Source organism: Rhododendron vialii, chromosome 11a (assembly GCF_030253575.1).
Source record: "Rhododendron vialii isolate Sample 1 chromosome 11a, ASM3025357v1".
Lineage (NCBI taxonomy): Eukaryota > Viridiplantae > Streptophyta > Magnoliopsida > Ericales > Ericaceae > Rhododendron > Rhododendron vialii.
In genome coordinates, this window is record NC_080567.1 from 29,422,212 (window position 1) to 29,439,102 (window position 16,891).

Below are 16,891 nucleotides of genomic sequence, written 5' to 3' on the forward strand. Positions count from 1 at the left end.
CTTCAAATCCTACTCGTCCATTGTTTGAATGAAAATCCGAGCCGTCCATTACCGAGATGGACGGCCAGAATGGCCGCACTACACGTGTAGTGTGGGAAGTGCACTACTGCACCCCCGGGTCCGAGTGAAAGGACTACTGCTAATTAAAAGTATGACAAGTGGGTCTTTTTACCAGATAACCATGTCCTCGAGTCACTGGTAGGTAGAAATTTTTTGGAGAGAAACATCTACGGACAACATAGGTGTGGTAAAGGTCGTAACTTCTTTTTCGAAATAGGGATGATCTACGGTCTACCTCAAAGGGGAAATATTGTGATCCAGACAATAGTGCCAGCGTGATCTTGAACTGCGTTATTCAATCTAGATCAAATGAGTTTAATACCTACATGATTGTTATAATTGTGAGAATTTCATAAGTGTACGTACTAATGATATCAGATCAAGTTGATTTTTTGCATATTTGTTTTACTCGACGAGCTCTACGAATTTCATAAGTGAACATTTCTGATCATCGGAGCGAGACCCGCTCGGCCGGGACAGCACGCTGCTGTCCCTTCAGCTCCCCCAGTCCGTGAAATTCCAGGCTACTTTGTAAGCCTTGTCCAAGTCTTTTTCAGGGGAAGGAAGAGATTTTTCCTTCAATTTACGTTTCTTTGCTAATTTAACGTGAACAAAAAAATCTATAAATCCATCGCGGTCCTTCTCTCTCTTCGGCGGTGTCCCATCGAAATCCATTAATAAACCCTAACTTCTATTGAAACCCAATTTCTATCCAAACCAAATGGAAAATCGACGACGGAATTGAAAAGATTTTGAGGAGTTTGAAAATCAATTCTTGCATTGAAATGATTTCAAGGAGTTTCAAATAGGTTAATCCCGTTGATTTTCCGTTGGCCCACATAATTCACCATCACCATCTTTTGTACACAGCCGGAGGGAGAGAGAAAGGGGAATCTATAGTCGGATATGTTTTGGACACGTCAAGGGGTTGTCTAAAATTTATCCCCCTCCAAGGCTCCAAGGTGACAAAGAAATCAGGGGATAACATATCCGGATCCAAGGGGTAAAACAAACCTAATAGTAAGAGCATCCGGATTTCTACATCCGGGTAATGGCCATATCCAGCCCCCATTTACCTCTGCCAAATAGGCCGCCTCATAGCCATCAGGCAAAAGTTTCAATAAGAAGAAGAAGAAATAATTTGAGGTTTTGGAGAAATACAAAAAAGGAAAGAAAAAAAAGGTGTAAAATTAGCATCTCCAGCAATTACTCTTTTTCGCTTAAACTCAAATTTGAAAACCCTCAGAACTAACTCAACCTCTCGCCTCAAACTTATATGAAGTTAAGTATTACTCAAATCAGGAGAGATTCAAATCTTTAATCAACTTTTACAAGGTTTTTTTTTTTTGCGTTTCAAATTTACTACTGTGCCATGAATGAATGAAGCTCTGATGCTTAAATTTAAGTTTGTCAATGAAAGCTTTTACCCTGGCTTGCACTCATATTTAAAATCCCTTCAATTCGGCCTAATTTTTTTTTTTTGACTTTATTGCGCAATTTTTCTTGTTGTTTTCCTTCAATTCTTACTTGATTTGAATAATTTTTACATATTGTTTGTCTTGATGAGAGGAATCATATACTTATAGAGACCAAATTTTTTATAAAAAATCATATAAGACGACGGGAAAAAAACCTAAAAAGTATGTCTTTCCTAAATTGGTGTTTTTCGCACCTTTTATCAACTTTTTTCAAGTCCGGCATATATTTTTATTCATTTTGTATCCCTCGCGTTGAGTCGAATAAGATGATGTACAAATTTGACACAAATAATAAGAATTTAAATAAAACAGCAAAAAACACGCGGCAAAGAAATTGTTGGGACTCGGAAGGCACCATGTAGAAGTATGGGGAAAGGGTGGGAGATGATATGACAAATTATTCAAACTTAAAGCATCAGATCAGAAGCCGTAGTAAGATAAGATCTAGGTAGACTGCTACAAACAATAACAGTAATCGACGATCGATCGATGCAGCAATTGGTGAGGGAACAGAAGATTAGTGCATACCTTATCAAAGCTCACTGAATATTATATCCGGAGCTAAGCCCAGATTGAAATTTCCTGACAAGTTTCTATTCGATCATCCTCATTCCACAAGTTTTTGGAGTTGTTGCATATTCTTCTTAGGACAAATTTCACTTGATTGGTCATTTATCACCACATAAGAATGTCCTGAAACACCCTCATCTTTCTCATCCCTTCTGAACTCAACCTCTTGTCAATATTGAGAAATGTAAAGGTAACTTGGCCATTTTTGAAAAAAAAAATTGAGTTCGGTATGAGTACTGAGACATTAGGGTGGTCTCAATAGAATTTCCACACCGTGAAAGTGACTTCCTACCCGCCAATTTTATTCAAAAGACTATTGCAACCAATCTCCTCTCCATTTTCAAAATAAAAAAAAACCTATCAGTCTATTTCAATACTCTTTGCCTCTCCCTTTCTCCAGTCATGGAAGAAAGCTTGCGCCTCGTCCCCCTCTGTCCAAGAAAGCATCTCCTCGACATTTTCAAAACCGTAATTGGTCACTGCTTCAGTCTAGTTGATCGTGTATTTTATATATTAGGTACTCATTTCTTGTACACTAGCGCAATATGTTATCAAAAATATTAACGCGATATGTTATGATTTGGTTTTGTTTCCAGGTTTGGCGTCATTCAATTAACTTATAGGATTTGGTTTACGGATTTTTTTCCCCGCGGGTGTTTGGACCATATATTCACCGCCCGTCGATGATCGACCGAAAGGTGGCGATTATGGGAATGCAACCTATTTTATTATTATTAGTATTGGTATTTGTATTTTAATAACATGTGCAGGACACTTGGCGTATCTCTATTTACTAGGAGGTTGAAAATACATATGGCATTGTCTTACACACTTGGTGGTTGAGAAGAATACTTGGCATACTCCGACATAATTTGACGTTAGTGGGAAGTTATTTGGACAAGTGGAAACAAAGGAGAATAAAGAGTATTGAAGAAGTTAGGAAGTTATTTCCTGCACATCTTTTTTTTCTATAAATAGCCTTTCTCGGTCTCATTGTAAGAACACACACACACAATAGGCCTTTTATCTTTTCTTTTGTAGGAGTAGTTATAACTTGTAATTGTTCACTTGATTATCTTAATCGATTGTTCTTCTACTTTGAAGATTAATAAAGTCTATTTTGTTAGTCTTCTTCCACAATCCATCCACTTCATTGTTTGTTTCCAAAGAAGTACTGAAATACGGCAAGGAACCAAACTCCACTTTTAACACCCACATTCCAGCAAGTCATGATATCGTTTCTCCGTCGATTTCCCGGCGATTGGATAGAGATCAGAAAATTAGGTAACAGCAGGTAACTGTGACCTGCAACTGTGCAAGGAGACGATAAGCAGATTAGGGCGGCTTTTTTCTGCTAATCAGACAAGAGAGGATATTTTCGCAGCCAACCTCAAAAACCTTTTGGTAAAAAAACTATTACTACTCTGTAGTTTTTATGCCTTCTCTTTCATGAGATTCTCTCCTAGTGCTATATTAAGAGATAAGTGAGAGTTCTGGTTAGAAATTATGTCAGTTTATGTATTTTAGTTGTTAGTTGAAATTATGGTAATTTTTTTGGTTATCTTCTCTGTGTTTATTTGCTCATCTATAGTTTCAGAGCTAAGATGGGGAGATGATCAATCTACCACCGCGACACCATCTCTCAACTTCGCGAGAGATTAACTTGGTAATCTCCCTTGCTCTCTGCTCTATGTACTCTTTTATCGTCCATTCTTTGTCTACAAAGCTACTATTAGAAATTGGGTTGTTGAGAATTTGTGGTGTTTGTTGTTCTGATGTTTTACAATCAAATAATTACCTAATATATACTCCCAGATATAAACTATATGCACAGATAAAGAATATTCCAAAAAATAGTGAGGTAGAGATAGGATTTTTCATTTTTGAAACCCATTTACTCTTTTGTGGGGTTTTTTTTTCCAATTATGGATATTAATCTACCTTTTCAAGCATGCGCCTAGCCAAGCAATTCTACTTGAGTATATTATACCTCGCTCTCTCACCAGATTAATGTTGTTTCTTTCACATATCAGAAGGAGAAGATGACTTGGTCTAGAAGAGACTCTTTGAATATTGCAGACACAAATGAGGAAAAAGAAAATTCGTATGACATTTCCTTGGAGGAAATCTCTCTCTCCAACAGCAAAGTTGAAGTATAAATAGAATAGTAAGACAAATAAACCCCGTTCGTTTTGGGATTTTGAACATCCTTGGTGATACAATAAAACTAGTAATCGAGAGGGAGAGTAGAAAGATGAAATCTCCCTGCGAATTTGGCTTAAAGGAGCCCAAGATGCTAAAGAAATATAAGAAGGTTCCCTCTTCTTCTCTTTCTTCTCATGATATCTGCAATAGAAACTCCCTTTTAACCAAGCAAGCTCGTAAGTTTATGGATATAGGCGCTACTCTTGGTGTTAAATATTATGGCGGGGAGAGAGAATATTAAAAAATATATTGAGATGGAGGTAGGTATGATTTCAGATAAGGAGCTTGATGATATTGTTGATGGCTTTGATGATTTGGAGGAAGGTGCCTCCATTTCATCTTTGTCGTTCTCAATGGCAGTGTTAACATCTTTTGCATTAGTAATTCTTGACAGTCAAAATTAAATTAGACTCAAAATGTTTGCACAAGGAAAACAACAAAGTTGACTCAAATGCATTATAACTTGTACTTTTATTTACTCAACCAATTAGTGAGATGATAATAATTTCAATTTCCATTCACATGAAGTTCATGCAAATCGCAGTTTAAACCTTAGCTGTGATGGAGGCTGATGAGGAAGGCAGTTTATCTGCCGATGATGAGTCATGGACTGGAGCTCATCAAGCAACAATAGAGCCTCTGAAGTCAAATCCAGAGCTGTCCAAAGGAAATGCCCCCGTATCTTCTCATCCTATTGAAAAGGGTAACTCATCTGACCTGGTATCACGCACACGAATACGCCGTGCAAGAGAAGCAGTACAGCTGTCCAGAGGCTTAGATAAGTCATGGACTGGAGATCATCAATCAAAACCTCTGATGTTCGGAAAGCCTCCACGGCTGATACGAAAAGCTAAGGCTTTGGTAAGGATGAAGGACTTGTTCCATCTTGTCTTATCATACCTTATCACAGATTCTACCAAGAATTATGGGGACCTTAGTCTTCAAAGCAAATGTTTCTCCAAAATGAACCAACTCGCCAGAGAATTGCAGGCTTTGGTATCAGATGTTGATAATGTAAAATTCATAGAGGAATTAGGGGGGTTGGTCAGTAAGGGAAAACACTTGGAGGAATTAGATAGGTTGATGAAAGAGATTGAGCACAATCTTCAGGCAGCTGAAAAAATAGTGGCCAAGTATTATGTTCGTGTAGCAGCTTATATACCTCAAGGATATTTTTTAAGTTCACATATGGGGCAGAGGGGCGAGTTTGGGCTAACGCGTAAAACCAGTGCTGCATGTGAAGCCCCAGACGAATTGTTGACTTTGGCCATCAATTCTGCTATTCGTCAGGTTTCGGTGTATGTTAAGGCAGAAAGATTTCTAAAAATCGGGATTTCAGGGAGCGGAGGGGAGGAAGTAGCCAGAGCAGTCATGGATATAGCAAAGATGAGACAGAATTGCAGTGTTGTCCTCCGCATCTCTGTCTGTGGACATGACCGCGATAAAGAGGTAAGGCAGAAAATTGCGGAGCAGATTCACGTACTTCAACAAATTGATCAAATCTTCAGTTTTTCGCTAGATCAGTTACTACCTCACAACTTCTTCCTGCTTGTGGAATGCCTCGATGGACAGATGGATCTACATGACTTAAGACTCCCTCATCATGGAATCTTAGTACTTATGACTCTATCACAAGAAGTATATAAGATCATGGATGTGGATCTGGAGGTCAGAATGGAGGACCATCTGCTACCGTGGGACCTATTCTGTGAGAATGTGGGGCGATCACATGTTGATTCTTCTTCAGCTCTCCAACAAATGGCCATCCAGTTAGTAAAAGAGTGCCATTGCCACCTACTTGCCATCATTCTTCTTGCTAGAGCCTTGAAACATGTGACTGATATCAGTGTTTGGGAACTTGCACTCCAGAAATTATCGTCACACTCGTCTGCAATGGAAGAAGGATCGAGCCAAGTCATGAAACATGTGTTGGAACTCGTCTGGGATCAGAAGGATCTAACAACAAAATATTGCATTCAGTATTGCATAAGTAGATGGAAACAGGGATGGGACGGATATTCACCGGTATCAGAATGGATATCAAGTTACATAGTCGAAACAAAGGCAGAAGGGAAAGGCATTTTGAAGGATCTTATCAGTTCCTTCTTGCTAGAGAATGATCGCTACCATGTTTTCATGCGGAAAGAAACTAAAGTTGTGCTGAATGAGTATTTCACATCCTATCTGCCTAGTCTTTCTATAAGGCGAGGGGGGTTTGGATTGACCAAGACACCAACCGTTGAAAAGTATACCAAGGTGATTGAGTTGCACGACAATGAATTATCTGAGCTACCAGACAACCCTAAGTGGCCGGCTCTTAGAAAACTATGGTTACAGAACAACTACAGTCTGATAGAAGTACCTGAATTGTTTTTTGAAGACATGCCTCTCCTAGTCTGTTTAGATTTATCCCATACAGGAATAAAGTCCTTGCCTCCATCTATTTCCAGATTGGTTTCACTTCAGAGGTTCTATTTGAGAGGTTGCGAACTTTTCAATGAGCTGCCACCCCATATTGGAGCACTCCAAAAACTTGAGGTTTTTGATCTTGAAGGAACTGAAATCATGTATTTGCCCAGGGAAATCGGTGAATTAATCAGTTTGAGACGCTTCAAGGTATCTCTTTGTAGACATGCAAACTACCACGGAGAAACAAAGCAGACAGGCATTGCAATCCCAACAGAGGTGTTATCATTATTCCCTCAATTGGAAGAACTAAGCATTGATGTGACCCCAGAAGGTGAGTGGTGGGATGACGAGGTAAATCCAGATAGTGAATGGTGGGATACTGAATTGAAGGCAATACTAAATGCACTGAGTAGCTCAAACAAGTTGAAAATCCTCAGTTTATATCTCCCATCATTTGAATTATTGCAGCAAATCATGTTTCAAGACCTTATTGATTTTAGATTCATAGTTGGTCATCGTCCACAGCGCATCATATATCGTCTACCAAATGCACTTGAGGAGAGATTCAATAGATGGGGGAAGAAATTTAAGAAATGGTTTAAATATATAAATGGTGAAGGCATGCCTAGTGCTATTATTGGGGCACTCAAGCATGCTTCTGTGCTTTTCCTGGACCGGCATTGGACTGTCAAGGTCTTGTCTGAATTTGGGCATGAAAATTTGGCTAACCTTGAATGTTGCTTGCTTGTGGAATGTAATGAACTTCAAACCATAGTAGATGGAGACTATGAATGTCCATCCGGTGTTGACAAGAAACCAATATTCGAAGGGCTACACCACTTGAGTATTCACTACATGAAGAACTTAGAGAGCATTTGGCAAGGCTCAATCCCTGAGGATTCACTATTCAATCTAAGGTCCTTGACATTGCACACTTGCCCAAATTTGACCACCATTTTCACGCCAGACATGCTTGGTAACCTCTTTTGGTTGGAAGAGCTTATAGTGGAAGACTGCCCCAAAATTGGCAGTATAGTGACTCAAGAAGATGCCAACGTGCAATCAGGTCATTTTTTGCGATACTTGAAGAAGATAGCACTCCTTGACCTCCCTCAATTGGTTACCATTTCAGGCCCTCTATGCCTTGGTGAAGAAGTGGACATTCTTTTCGTTTATAGTTGTCTGATGCTCAAAAGTTTGGATACCGCGGAAACATATCCAAAATACTGCAAGATCGTAGGAGAGAAGGAATGGTGGGAGTCATTAAAGTGGCATGATTCCGAACGGAGCAGAATGACTCAGCCAGCTTTTGAGCAACTTAGAACGGATGAAGATTTCATTAATAAATTCATAAGAGATGCATACTCGCCGATGGACTATGACTCTGATTAGGCAGGTAATCTTATCTTTTCACCCACTAGAGAGATATCGTGGATCTTTATTACTTCTCCTAAAAAAGCATTGGTTTTACCAAACATTCTCACACATCTTGCGTTCTGATCACTCTCTGAATTCTGAATACGCATATTACACGTTCTTCACACATAATCTATTACTACTCATTTGTGGTTTTCTCTAGTATTTTATTTGTACCTAAGCAGAGAGTGTCGAGTCCAGCACCCTGTGGACGATCAGGCTAGGCAACTAGTCCGACCCAACTCTGATCCGATCGGGACGGGTTACCCTTCCAAATTTTTGGGTGCCGCGCTGGATTCAACGGAAAATTAAAAGAACTCAATCGGGGTCGGGTAGGGTTTGCGATGATAATATCCCGACCCGATAACTGCTCCGAAGATTTTTTGTGTAAAATTAAATTTCTACCCTTGTAATTTTATTTTATTACCAAAATACCACCTTATACTATATTAGTACAAACTATTTTCCCTATTTTGCTTTTAGGTTTAATAATTTTCCACCATTCGGGTCGAAGCAGGTAAACCCATTCATCGCCCTGGACAGAAACGGACGTACCCACAAATTGATCAGTCAGGATTTGGGGCGGGATCGGGGCCGTGTGATAATCTTAGAATTATATAGTAATTTTTCCTCAATAACTTCGTAATTATATAACCTTTTCCGCTCGACATCCTTTTGAACTATGAAACACCCGCCCAACCAAGAGTTCTTGGAAAAATAACTTTGTAATTAATATTGCTTTAAGTTATAATTTTAACTTAATGTTTGCCCACTCTACTTTGAATTTCTGCGTCCTTCCCTGCAACGATGTACTTGATATCTGCAGCATACTTGTCCATATAATCAGTTTTTATTCTCATTAGGCTACTTAACTATTCCAAACTGCTTAATTAATACATTTAGGTTCACCATGAATTAGAAAGATGGCACACGACTGATGTATCTTCTGAGAGTAATTTTTCTTTCTTTCTTTTCAAAATACTATTCCGATACGCCAAGAGGCTTGTGGCCCAACGGCTTCAGGTGTGCACTTTTTTTTTTTTGATCAGCAAAAAAAATTTTATTAACTCAAAATACAAAGTACAAAGCTAATAAGAAAATGGGTACGCCGGTCTGACCACCCAAAACCATACCGACTTTCGCCGATCAAAAAAATAGGGAAAATAGTCCATCGCGCATTCTCAATACCCGTTCAGATGTGCACTTAGGTGCCACAAGGTAGAAGTTCAGGAGTTCAACTCCTTTTTCAACGTGTTGATCTAATTATTTTAACAATACTGACTTTCGCCGATCAAAAAATATCTTCTTAATTCCGAAGCATATGTAATCTGCATTTTTCTTTTTTCCCATTTGTGTGACAGATTCTGGGAAAAGGCCATGGAGATCTTAAGCTGAGGAACTGTTGCTGCTGGCCTACTGCTGAATATATCAGTAAATCTTCAAGCAGAAATTGTCAATTAAGTTATGAACTAGTTGCTGTTTTCCAAAGTGTCTTTGCACTCATTGGGATGTAATGCTTTTAAGTTTTATCACTGGGTCCTTGTGGATGCGTCTGCGATAACAATTATGTTGAGTGCTGTTTGTGTTCTTGTTGTTGACTTCTTGTTCTTTTACCATTTTCAAATCTATGTTCCGTTTAATTTAATTTACTTCCTGGAGTAATAGTACTATTCTAATGCTTCTCACACAAGTTTATAAGTGGCGCTTCATGATATACAAGAAAGAGATGCGGAGATTAGTCAGGGCCATAGTGAACGACGACGAAGATTGCAGTCGTTTCTGTCGTCTTTTGATGCGGGAGATTAGATGACGAAGTCAGATTTGTTTTACGGTTCCACGGTTGTCTTCCAGTAATGTGGTTATTTCCCCAATTATCACTATTTATCAGGTGATTGGGGAGCATTTTATCAGTGGAGGAAGTAGTTGGGTGGAAGGATTTCCATTGGTGGATACGAGAAACAGATAGGAAGATCAATATTTACAAGCTAGAAGTTGGGCTGCAGAAGATTTCCCTCTGGTTTGGTGTGATTCGTGTGAATACTTCCACTCTACGTTTGCGAGAGTATTTTGCCTATCTGTCCAAAATTTGGGAACAAAGTGGAGAAATGTCCATGTTTTAAAACGTTTTGTAAAAATAGTCCATTGCGCATTCCCAATATGCGTTAAAGTATCATGCATGATTTCGGTATTAATCGCTATTCTACGGAGTAAGAGTTGACTCTCAGTTTTATAAATTATATTTTTGGTACATAAACGATAGACCACTAGCTCTATTCCCCTTTTGCTCCTTGGAGATAGAAACTCCAAATCATTTACTTCTGCATTTCCATTTCTCGTGGAAGATTTGGTCCAAGATTATGCTGTTGTGGATTACATATAGGATCTGCCCTTCATCCCTTGGTCAACTATTGGAAATTTGGTTTTCAAGTGGCTTCTTCAATTTGGGAAGACATTGCTGGGAGTCATGTTTATATGCTGTATTATGGTCTTTGTGGTTGGCTAGAAATGAAGTGGTGCTTAACTATAAAAATTCTGGATGAAGATAAAGTGGTAGATTTGGTCACGACAAGAATGGCTATGTGGATCAAAATGAAGTTCAACATCAATGATAACTCTCTATAGAGGATTTCAAAAGATGTTTGGAGGGTGTTAGAAGAATCTGAATATGAGAGGCAGTGGTTTAAAATAACTGAATGGTATGAACGAGTTTGGGAGTGTTTTTTACATCAGTTCCTTGCTATAGGGGAATGCAGCTAGTTCTGATTCATGGAATGGAAGGGGTACTTGGTCACTTGTTTTGTAGCAGTTTTCGGGTTTCTGGGCAGGTGCTGGCATTATATTTCCTGCTGTAACGGGCAGCAGTATTTTTTGGTTTCAAGGGAAGTTCCATAGTGTGCGATGGTTTTTGACATCAGTTACTTGGCTGATGGGATTACGGCTGCTTCTAAATTATGGAATGAAATGGGGTACTTGGTCACTTATTTTGCAGCAGTTCTCTAGTTTCTCCATTGGTGCTACCATGATATTTTCTGCTAACGGGGCCGCAGTTTTTTTTTTTTTTTCTGGTTTAAGGGGAATGTGAAGCGAAGTCCCACGTCGCCTAGATACCAAAGTAATATGAAGTATATAAGCATGAGGGCACACTCACTTCATAAACTAGCTTTAGGAGTTGAGTTCTACCCAAGACAACGGCCTGGACGCTGCAAGTGCTAAGCGTGAGTGCACCCTCACTTTATAAGTTAGATTTTGGGGTTAAGTTCTACCCATGACCGTGTAACAACTTTCATAGTGCAATTGTGCTGTTGGTTCTCCGGACATATTGTTGGTTAATAGAGCTAATATAGTTAATGATATGTTTTGATACCTTGCAACAAATTCCTAGAGCCGCGCGTAAGAACCTGCTTAGGAGGGGAAGTGGCTCGGCTGTAAAATCGCTAAGCAGCAAAAGAAGGAATATACTTGAGGAGGGTATACCATACAAATTGTTTAGAAGCAGTAATTGAGCTACTATGTTAAAAGCACATACAAATTGTTTAGAAGACAGTAGTTGAGCTTCTCTGTTAAAAGTACATACATGTAAAATTGCTGCAGCAGAGAAGGAGAAGTGGCTCGGCTGTGAAATCGCTAAGCAGCAAAACAAGGAATATGCTTGAGGAGGGTACACCATACAAATTGTTTATAAGCAGTAATTGAGCTACCATGTTAAAAGCACATACAAATTGTTTAGAAGACAGTAGTTGAGCTTCTACATTCAAAGCACATAAATGTAAAAGTGCTGCAGCAGAGAAGGAAATCCCATAGTACACCATACAAATTGATTAGAATTTAGAAGCACATAAATGTAAAATTGTTGTAGCGGAGAAGGAAATACAACAGCACAAAGGAATAACTCAACACATACTATGACCACATCCAAACAAGTAAAAAACTCCATGCCACCAAGATCTTTCAACTTATTTTGGGCAAAAGCGTGAGGGTAGAAACGATCCAGTGACGCCAATTGTCAAAAGCTACTAGAAGTACCGTCTTTTCTTGGAAGAGCAGAGTCGATCATCACGTGATCTATGAACATAAGAGGGATTGAGTTAGGCAGAAGACTGAGATAACACACAAAGACGTCTGTTCTAGTTCAAAACTATAAGAAGATTTTTCGGAAAACTGGGTTTGGTAAAGCTTCCAGTTTTCTGTTATCAGTAATCACATTTTTACCTTGTTCCGTTGATAATCAAAGCAATAAATATGCTTGGTGCACACGTTTAAAAACTTATTTTAGAATCAAGCTAGGGGGTTGTTGCTTATGGAAAGGAAATTTAGGAGGTTGGAGGAGTCATCAGTGGGTTTTTAAAGGTGGTGGTTGGAGGTGGGGCAGTCGTTGAATGGATCATTGGGGGTAGTGGTTGGAAGATAGACAGTTGTCAGAGGCGTTTCCGGAGGAGGTGGCTGAAAGTGGAGGAGTCATCAAAGGTTCGCCGACGAGGTGGCTAGTCGCAGAAGTTCAACTAGGAAATTTTTTTGGATACCAGAAAAGTTGCACCCAAAAGAATAAAGAATATACCATAAAACTATGTATAAAACTCCCGTACCACATGGAAAAAAAATTATGGCACCTTTTAGAAATCATCATTTACCCTAGAAAGTAAAGGAAATCAACAAAGGAAGAGAAATATTTTGCAGTGTCCTTGATACGAGAATTACATAAACTGAAACTTAGATATATACCCGCTCAAGACAACCAAACCGAAGTCCAAGTAATATAGGTGGTGGTGGGAGGAGACTGATTGGTTGTAGGTTCGAGTCCTCTTTAATTCAGAATGAAAGAGCTTCATTTGACCGTGAAGAGGGGAAAACTTGGTATGAAAATAAGTTGAATTTAGCCACCCTTTTTTGAGTTTTCACAAATAGACTCCTCAAAAAAAAAGTTACGAAATCCAACAAGTTAATGAAAGATCTTCCCAAAAACTGCTTTTGGAACAGCAACAATTCAGTGACCATTTAAAGATGAAATATTACCTCAGCTTGGATAATTTATGAAGCCGTGCTTTGTCCTCGTCATTCTGCAACTGCAATTTTCCCCACCAATCCTGCTCTGCATCGATACGTTCCAGATTTTTTGCATTATATATGTTGAAAGGCAATTTCAGCAAACCTGGACACTTGAATATCTCTAGCTTCTCCAAGGATGGCCACTTCAACGTCTCATTAAAGGCACAAATGATTCTTAGTTTTTCCATGTCAAGGAGAATCATTTTCTTCAATTTTGGCAACAGAGTTCCACGAGCTTCAGATTCTGGAATTATTTCTTCAATTTCACCGCACTTCTCAATTTTCAAGCACTGGATTTCACGAAGTTCTTGGATGGTGTCGGGAGGAAAAACCTTGACCAAAGTTTGGCAGCCGGTCAGTTCTAGAGTCGTTAATTTGGTTAGGCTTCCAGGTTGGAGTGAGCCCCTCAAAATGCTTTCCAACATTGGTAGATTCTTTATGAACAAGTGCTCTAAGCTTGGTAGTACTACCCTGCCCGAGGTACCCACGATGGTTTCAATTGCATCACAACCTTCAATTAGACAACTTTGGATACCGTTCATCCTTTCGAGTTCTTCGTCTGATAGCTGCTTGATGTTTTTGTTGTCGACTAATTCAAAAGCAGTAGCTTCGGCAAGGACCTCGAGAATCAATAAGTTTCTACCTTCAACTTCACAATACTTCACATACTTCTCAAACTCGTCAAAGTTGGGGAGTTGAGGGTGTTCTGACCTTTTGGAACCAATGTAGAACTCAAAGTTTTCGATGTCTTGGACATTTCTCCATGAACTCCTTTCAATGAAACTGAGAAGGATTGTGGCATCAGGAACACGGATTCGAAGATTTTGAGACCCAAAAACCTCAATAACATCTTCAACCTTATCGGAAAAGCAAAACTTCAGAGAGCTAAACTCTTTCAACGTAGCCACTTCTTTGATGATGTTCTCTACGACATCATTGGACCAAATTTCGGGTGATTTCACATCAATGACCAATTCTTCCAATAGACAAAGCTTTGAAATGATCTTGTAGTTGAAATTTACCTCTTGAGTGAAATTTTCATTTCCAGACTTGGAGAAGGATACACGCAATCGCCTTAACCGGGTCAACTTCTCAATATGGGAAGGTATGTTATTGACTCCACTCCCCACAATATCAAGTGCTTCAAGAAGCTTAAGTGCTTCCACAATGGGAGTAGGAAGCTCGACCAAATTTTTGCAGTTATTTAGATACAGGACTTTGAGACCGATCAAGGTTGAAAGTGATGAAGGCAACTCCTCGATTCCTGTATCAGATACATCCAAAACTCGAAGTTTTATCATGTGCTCAAAGAAATACTGTGGGATTATCTTTAGGCTTGAATTTTTCTGTAGGAAGAGTGTGGAAAGTATACTGCAATCGGGGGAAGCCGGTAATTGCTCCAATTTATTGTCACCAAATGAGATTCTATTCTTCCCGATCCAAGATTCCACTTTTGGGGGCTCTCTTAATCGTTTGCTCGTTTCCACCATGTATTTACAATGAGGATCACCTTCTGCTATATATAATGCCAAGTTTCGGATGAATTTGTGCATTGTAACATGATTCTCACTCTCACCTTCTTCAAGTAATGACACATACTTAAGGTAACTCAATACAAGATGCCCACAGACGAGCGACTCCTTTGTTATGCTATCCACATCGCCAAGGAGATGTTCAGCTGCCCAACACTCCAACAAATAATCTACGTTGATCACATTGCCTTCCGGATACAATGCACCATAAAGAAAGCATTTCTGACGCCGCTCATCATCCAAGTCATCATAACAAAATTTCAACATATTATACATTTCCCTAATGCCTTCGCATTCTTTTTCAGGCCACATCCTCCAACTATTTAATCCATCACTCCAATGGCGCAGGGAATCTTTCGATCTGAATGTACTAGCTACTTTTTTTATCAACAGTGGAACCCCGCTACATTCTTTGCATACTTTCCTTGCAAGTTTCCGAATATTTGGATCTTCAAGAAGTTCAGGACTTTTTAGAACATCTTGAAACATCTTCCATGCCTCGTCTTCTGATAAAAAAGTCACCTTAATTTTCTGGTCAACCATTGAGCGACAAACACGACGCAACCTAGTAGTCAGTACTATCTTGCATCCATTGTTGTTCTCAGGAATCCCAATATCTTTTAAATTGAAACATTCCTTGACATCATCCAAAAGTAGCAAGAAATTCTTGTCCTGCAACTCCATTAATATTGTTTTGGCAATTTCATCTGCATTGCTAGAACCTCCTATACTTAGTTCCAGTCTTCTCACAATGGCCTGTAGGAGATCCTCCCTGCTCAAATTTTCCCTGCTCCTCTCTTGTGATACATCGAGCCAAATGACTATTTCAAAAGTTTTGGTAACTTTTTCATGGTTATTCAAGCTGCGCATCATGGTTGTTTTCCCAATCCCCACGGTCCCGAGGATACCTATTTTCTTAGCCTTGGAACTTTCCAGCAAGTCCAGAATCTTCTCAATTTGCTTTCCACGCATCCCAAAATTGTTATTTTTTCCCTCTTTGTTCACAACAAGTTCGGGTAGCAGATCAACAAACATTTTATCTTTGATTTGATTGCTTTCTTCTCCAAGACTCTTTACTTTCTTGTACATCTTTTTAAAATCTTCTCTGAAATCCGGAGACGAGGTAAACCACCAAGATTCCTTTTCTTTGCTTTGTTTGTCGTATTCGTCTAGTAAATCCTTCACTTGTTTGTCAATCTCCTCCACAGTGCGGACCCATTCCAAATACGTTTCCGACGGTGCCTTCGTCTTATTTTTTAGTATTTTATTCTTAAAGTCCTTACTTTTGGAACCGAGCTTCCGAACTTCATCGTTTAAATCATCAATAATCTCCTCCACATTGTTGGGGAGATTGTCTATCTCCATTGGTGGATCCCAGAACACTTGCTTTGCTTGGGCCACAGCCTGCACTGCTGACGTTGCTGATGACACTGCAGAGGCTACTAATCCCCCTATAGCTAAAATCCCGTCTGCCATCGCTAATCTCAGAACCTGATCCCATCATCCCAGGTAAATCTCTTTAGAATACAGCTATTTGATCAATCCACTTATCTCTACCATGTTAAGATCATTCACTAGAGTTGGGGTCAAATACTACTTTCCATATAATACAAACTAGAGGTTAGGAAACTCACAAGCGTGTGTAAGTCGAATTTTGCATGTTAAAATGCGATCAAACAATAAGTTGCTAAAAATTGACTTGCACACGCATCGCGTTTACCCGGCCTCTAGTCATCATTTGAGCAACTGGCGTGGTTTTTTTTCCTTATATTTGAGAAATTGGTTCTAAATGCCAAAATGCTTGGCGTACCGATAGGAGGAGTACCGATCCTGCACATACATCGTGTGGGGCCTACTTTTGTGTCCCATACGAATAATCCAAATCATTCATTAATTACAAAATAATTTTTCGGGTATTTCATTGCAACAAATCAGCTCAATTGAATTTGTGTAACTGGTTGATTCCATCTTCCAAGTTTTCATCCAGAATTTATAATAAGTACCCTGAATTCTAAATGGAAAATTAGAAATTAGATCACTCAGTTACACATATCCAATTGAGTTGATTTTATACAAGACCACTTAAAAAATTATTTAAAATCAATAGACAGTTTGGATTATGGTTCTCGTTACAGTGATATTTAAATGCCTCGATCGTGATCAAGGATAATTTCCACT

General features: G+C 39.1%; 2 protein-coding genes across 4 annotated transcripts in view; one reads left to right on the forward strand and one right to left on the reverse strand.

The window, feature by feature from the left end:
* LOC131306370 (disease resistance protein At4g27190-like) overlaps window positions 1–16,891 on the reverse strand; it is a 29,345-nt gene that overhangs the window by 3,593 nt on the left and 8,861 nt on the right. Inside the window, exons 3-4 of one of the 2 annotated variants that reach the window (XM_058332570.1) lie at window positions 13,149–16,204; window positions 11,811–12,200 (exon numbers count right to left, since the gene is read on the reverse strand). In XM_058332570.1, the coding sequence (XP_058188553.1) occupies window positions 12,152–12,200; window positions 13,149–16,189 (3,090 nt within the window). In that variant the 5' untranslated portion in view covers window positions 16,190–16,204 and the 3' untranslated portion in view covers window positions 11,811–12,151. Of the gene's footprint in view, window positions 1–11,810; window positions 12,201–13,148; window positions 16,205–16,891 lie in introns of those variants that run through there. The other variant, XM_058332571.1, reaches the window with a different exon arrangement.
* Window positions 3,414–9,800, forward strand: LOC131306368 (disease resistance protein At4g27190-like). 2 transcript variants are annotated; one of them, XM_058332568.1, is made up of 4 exons: window positions 3,414–3,512; window positions 3,700–3,774; window positions 4,842–8,118; window positions 9,500–9,800. In XM_058332568.1, exon 3 carries the CDS (start codon window positions 4,875–4,877, stop codon window positions 8,112–8,114), a length of 3,240 nt encoding a protein of 1,079 aa, XP_058188551.1. In that variant the 5' UTR covers window positions 3,414–3,512; window positions 3,700–3,774; window positions 4,842–4,874; the 3' UTR covers window positions 8,115–8,118; window positions 9,500–9,800. The 2 variants fall into 2 exon arrangements, with proteins under 2 accessions (XP_058188551.1, XP_058188550.1); XM_058332567.1 differs by having other exon boundaries at window positions 4,858–8,118.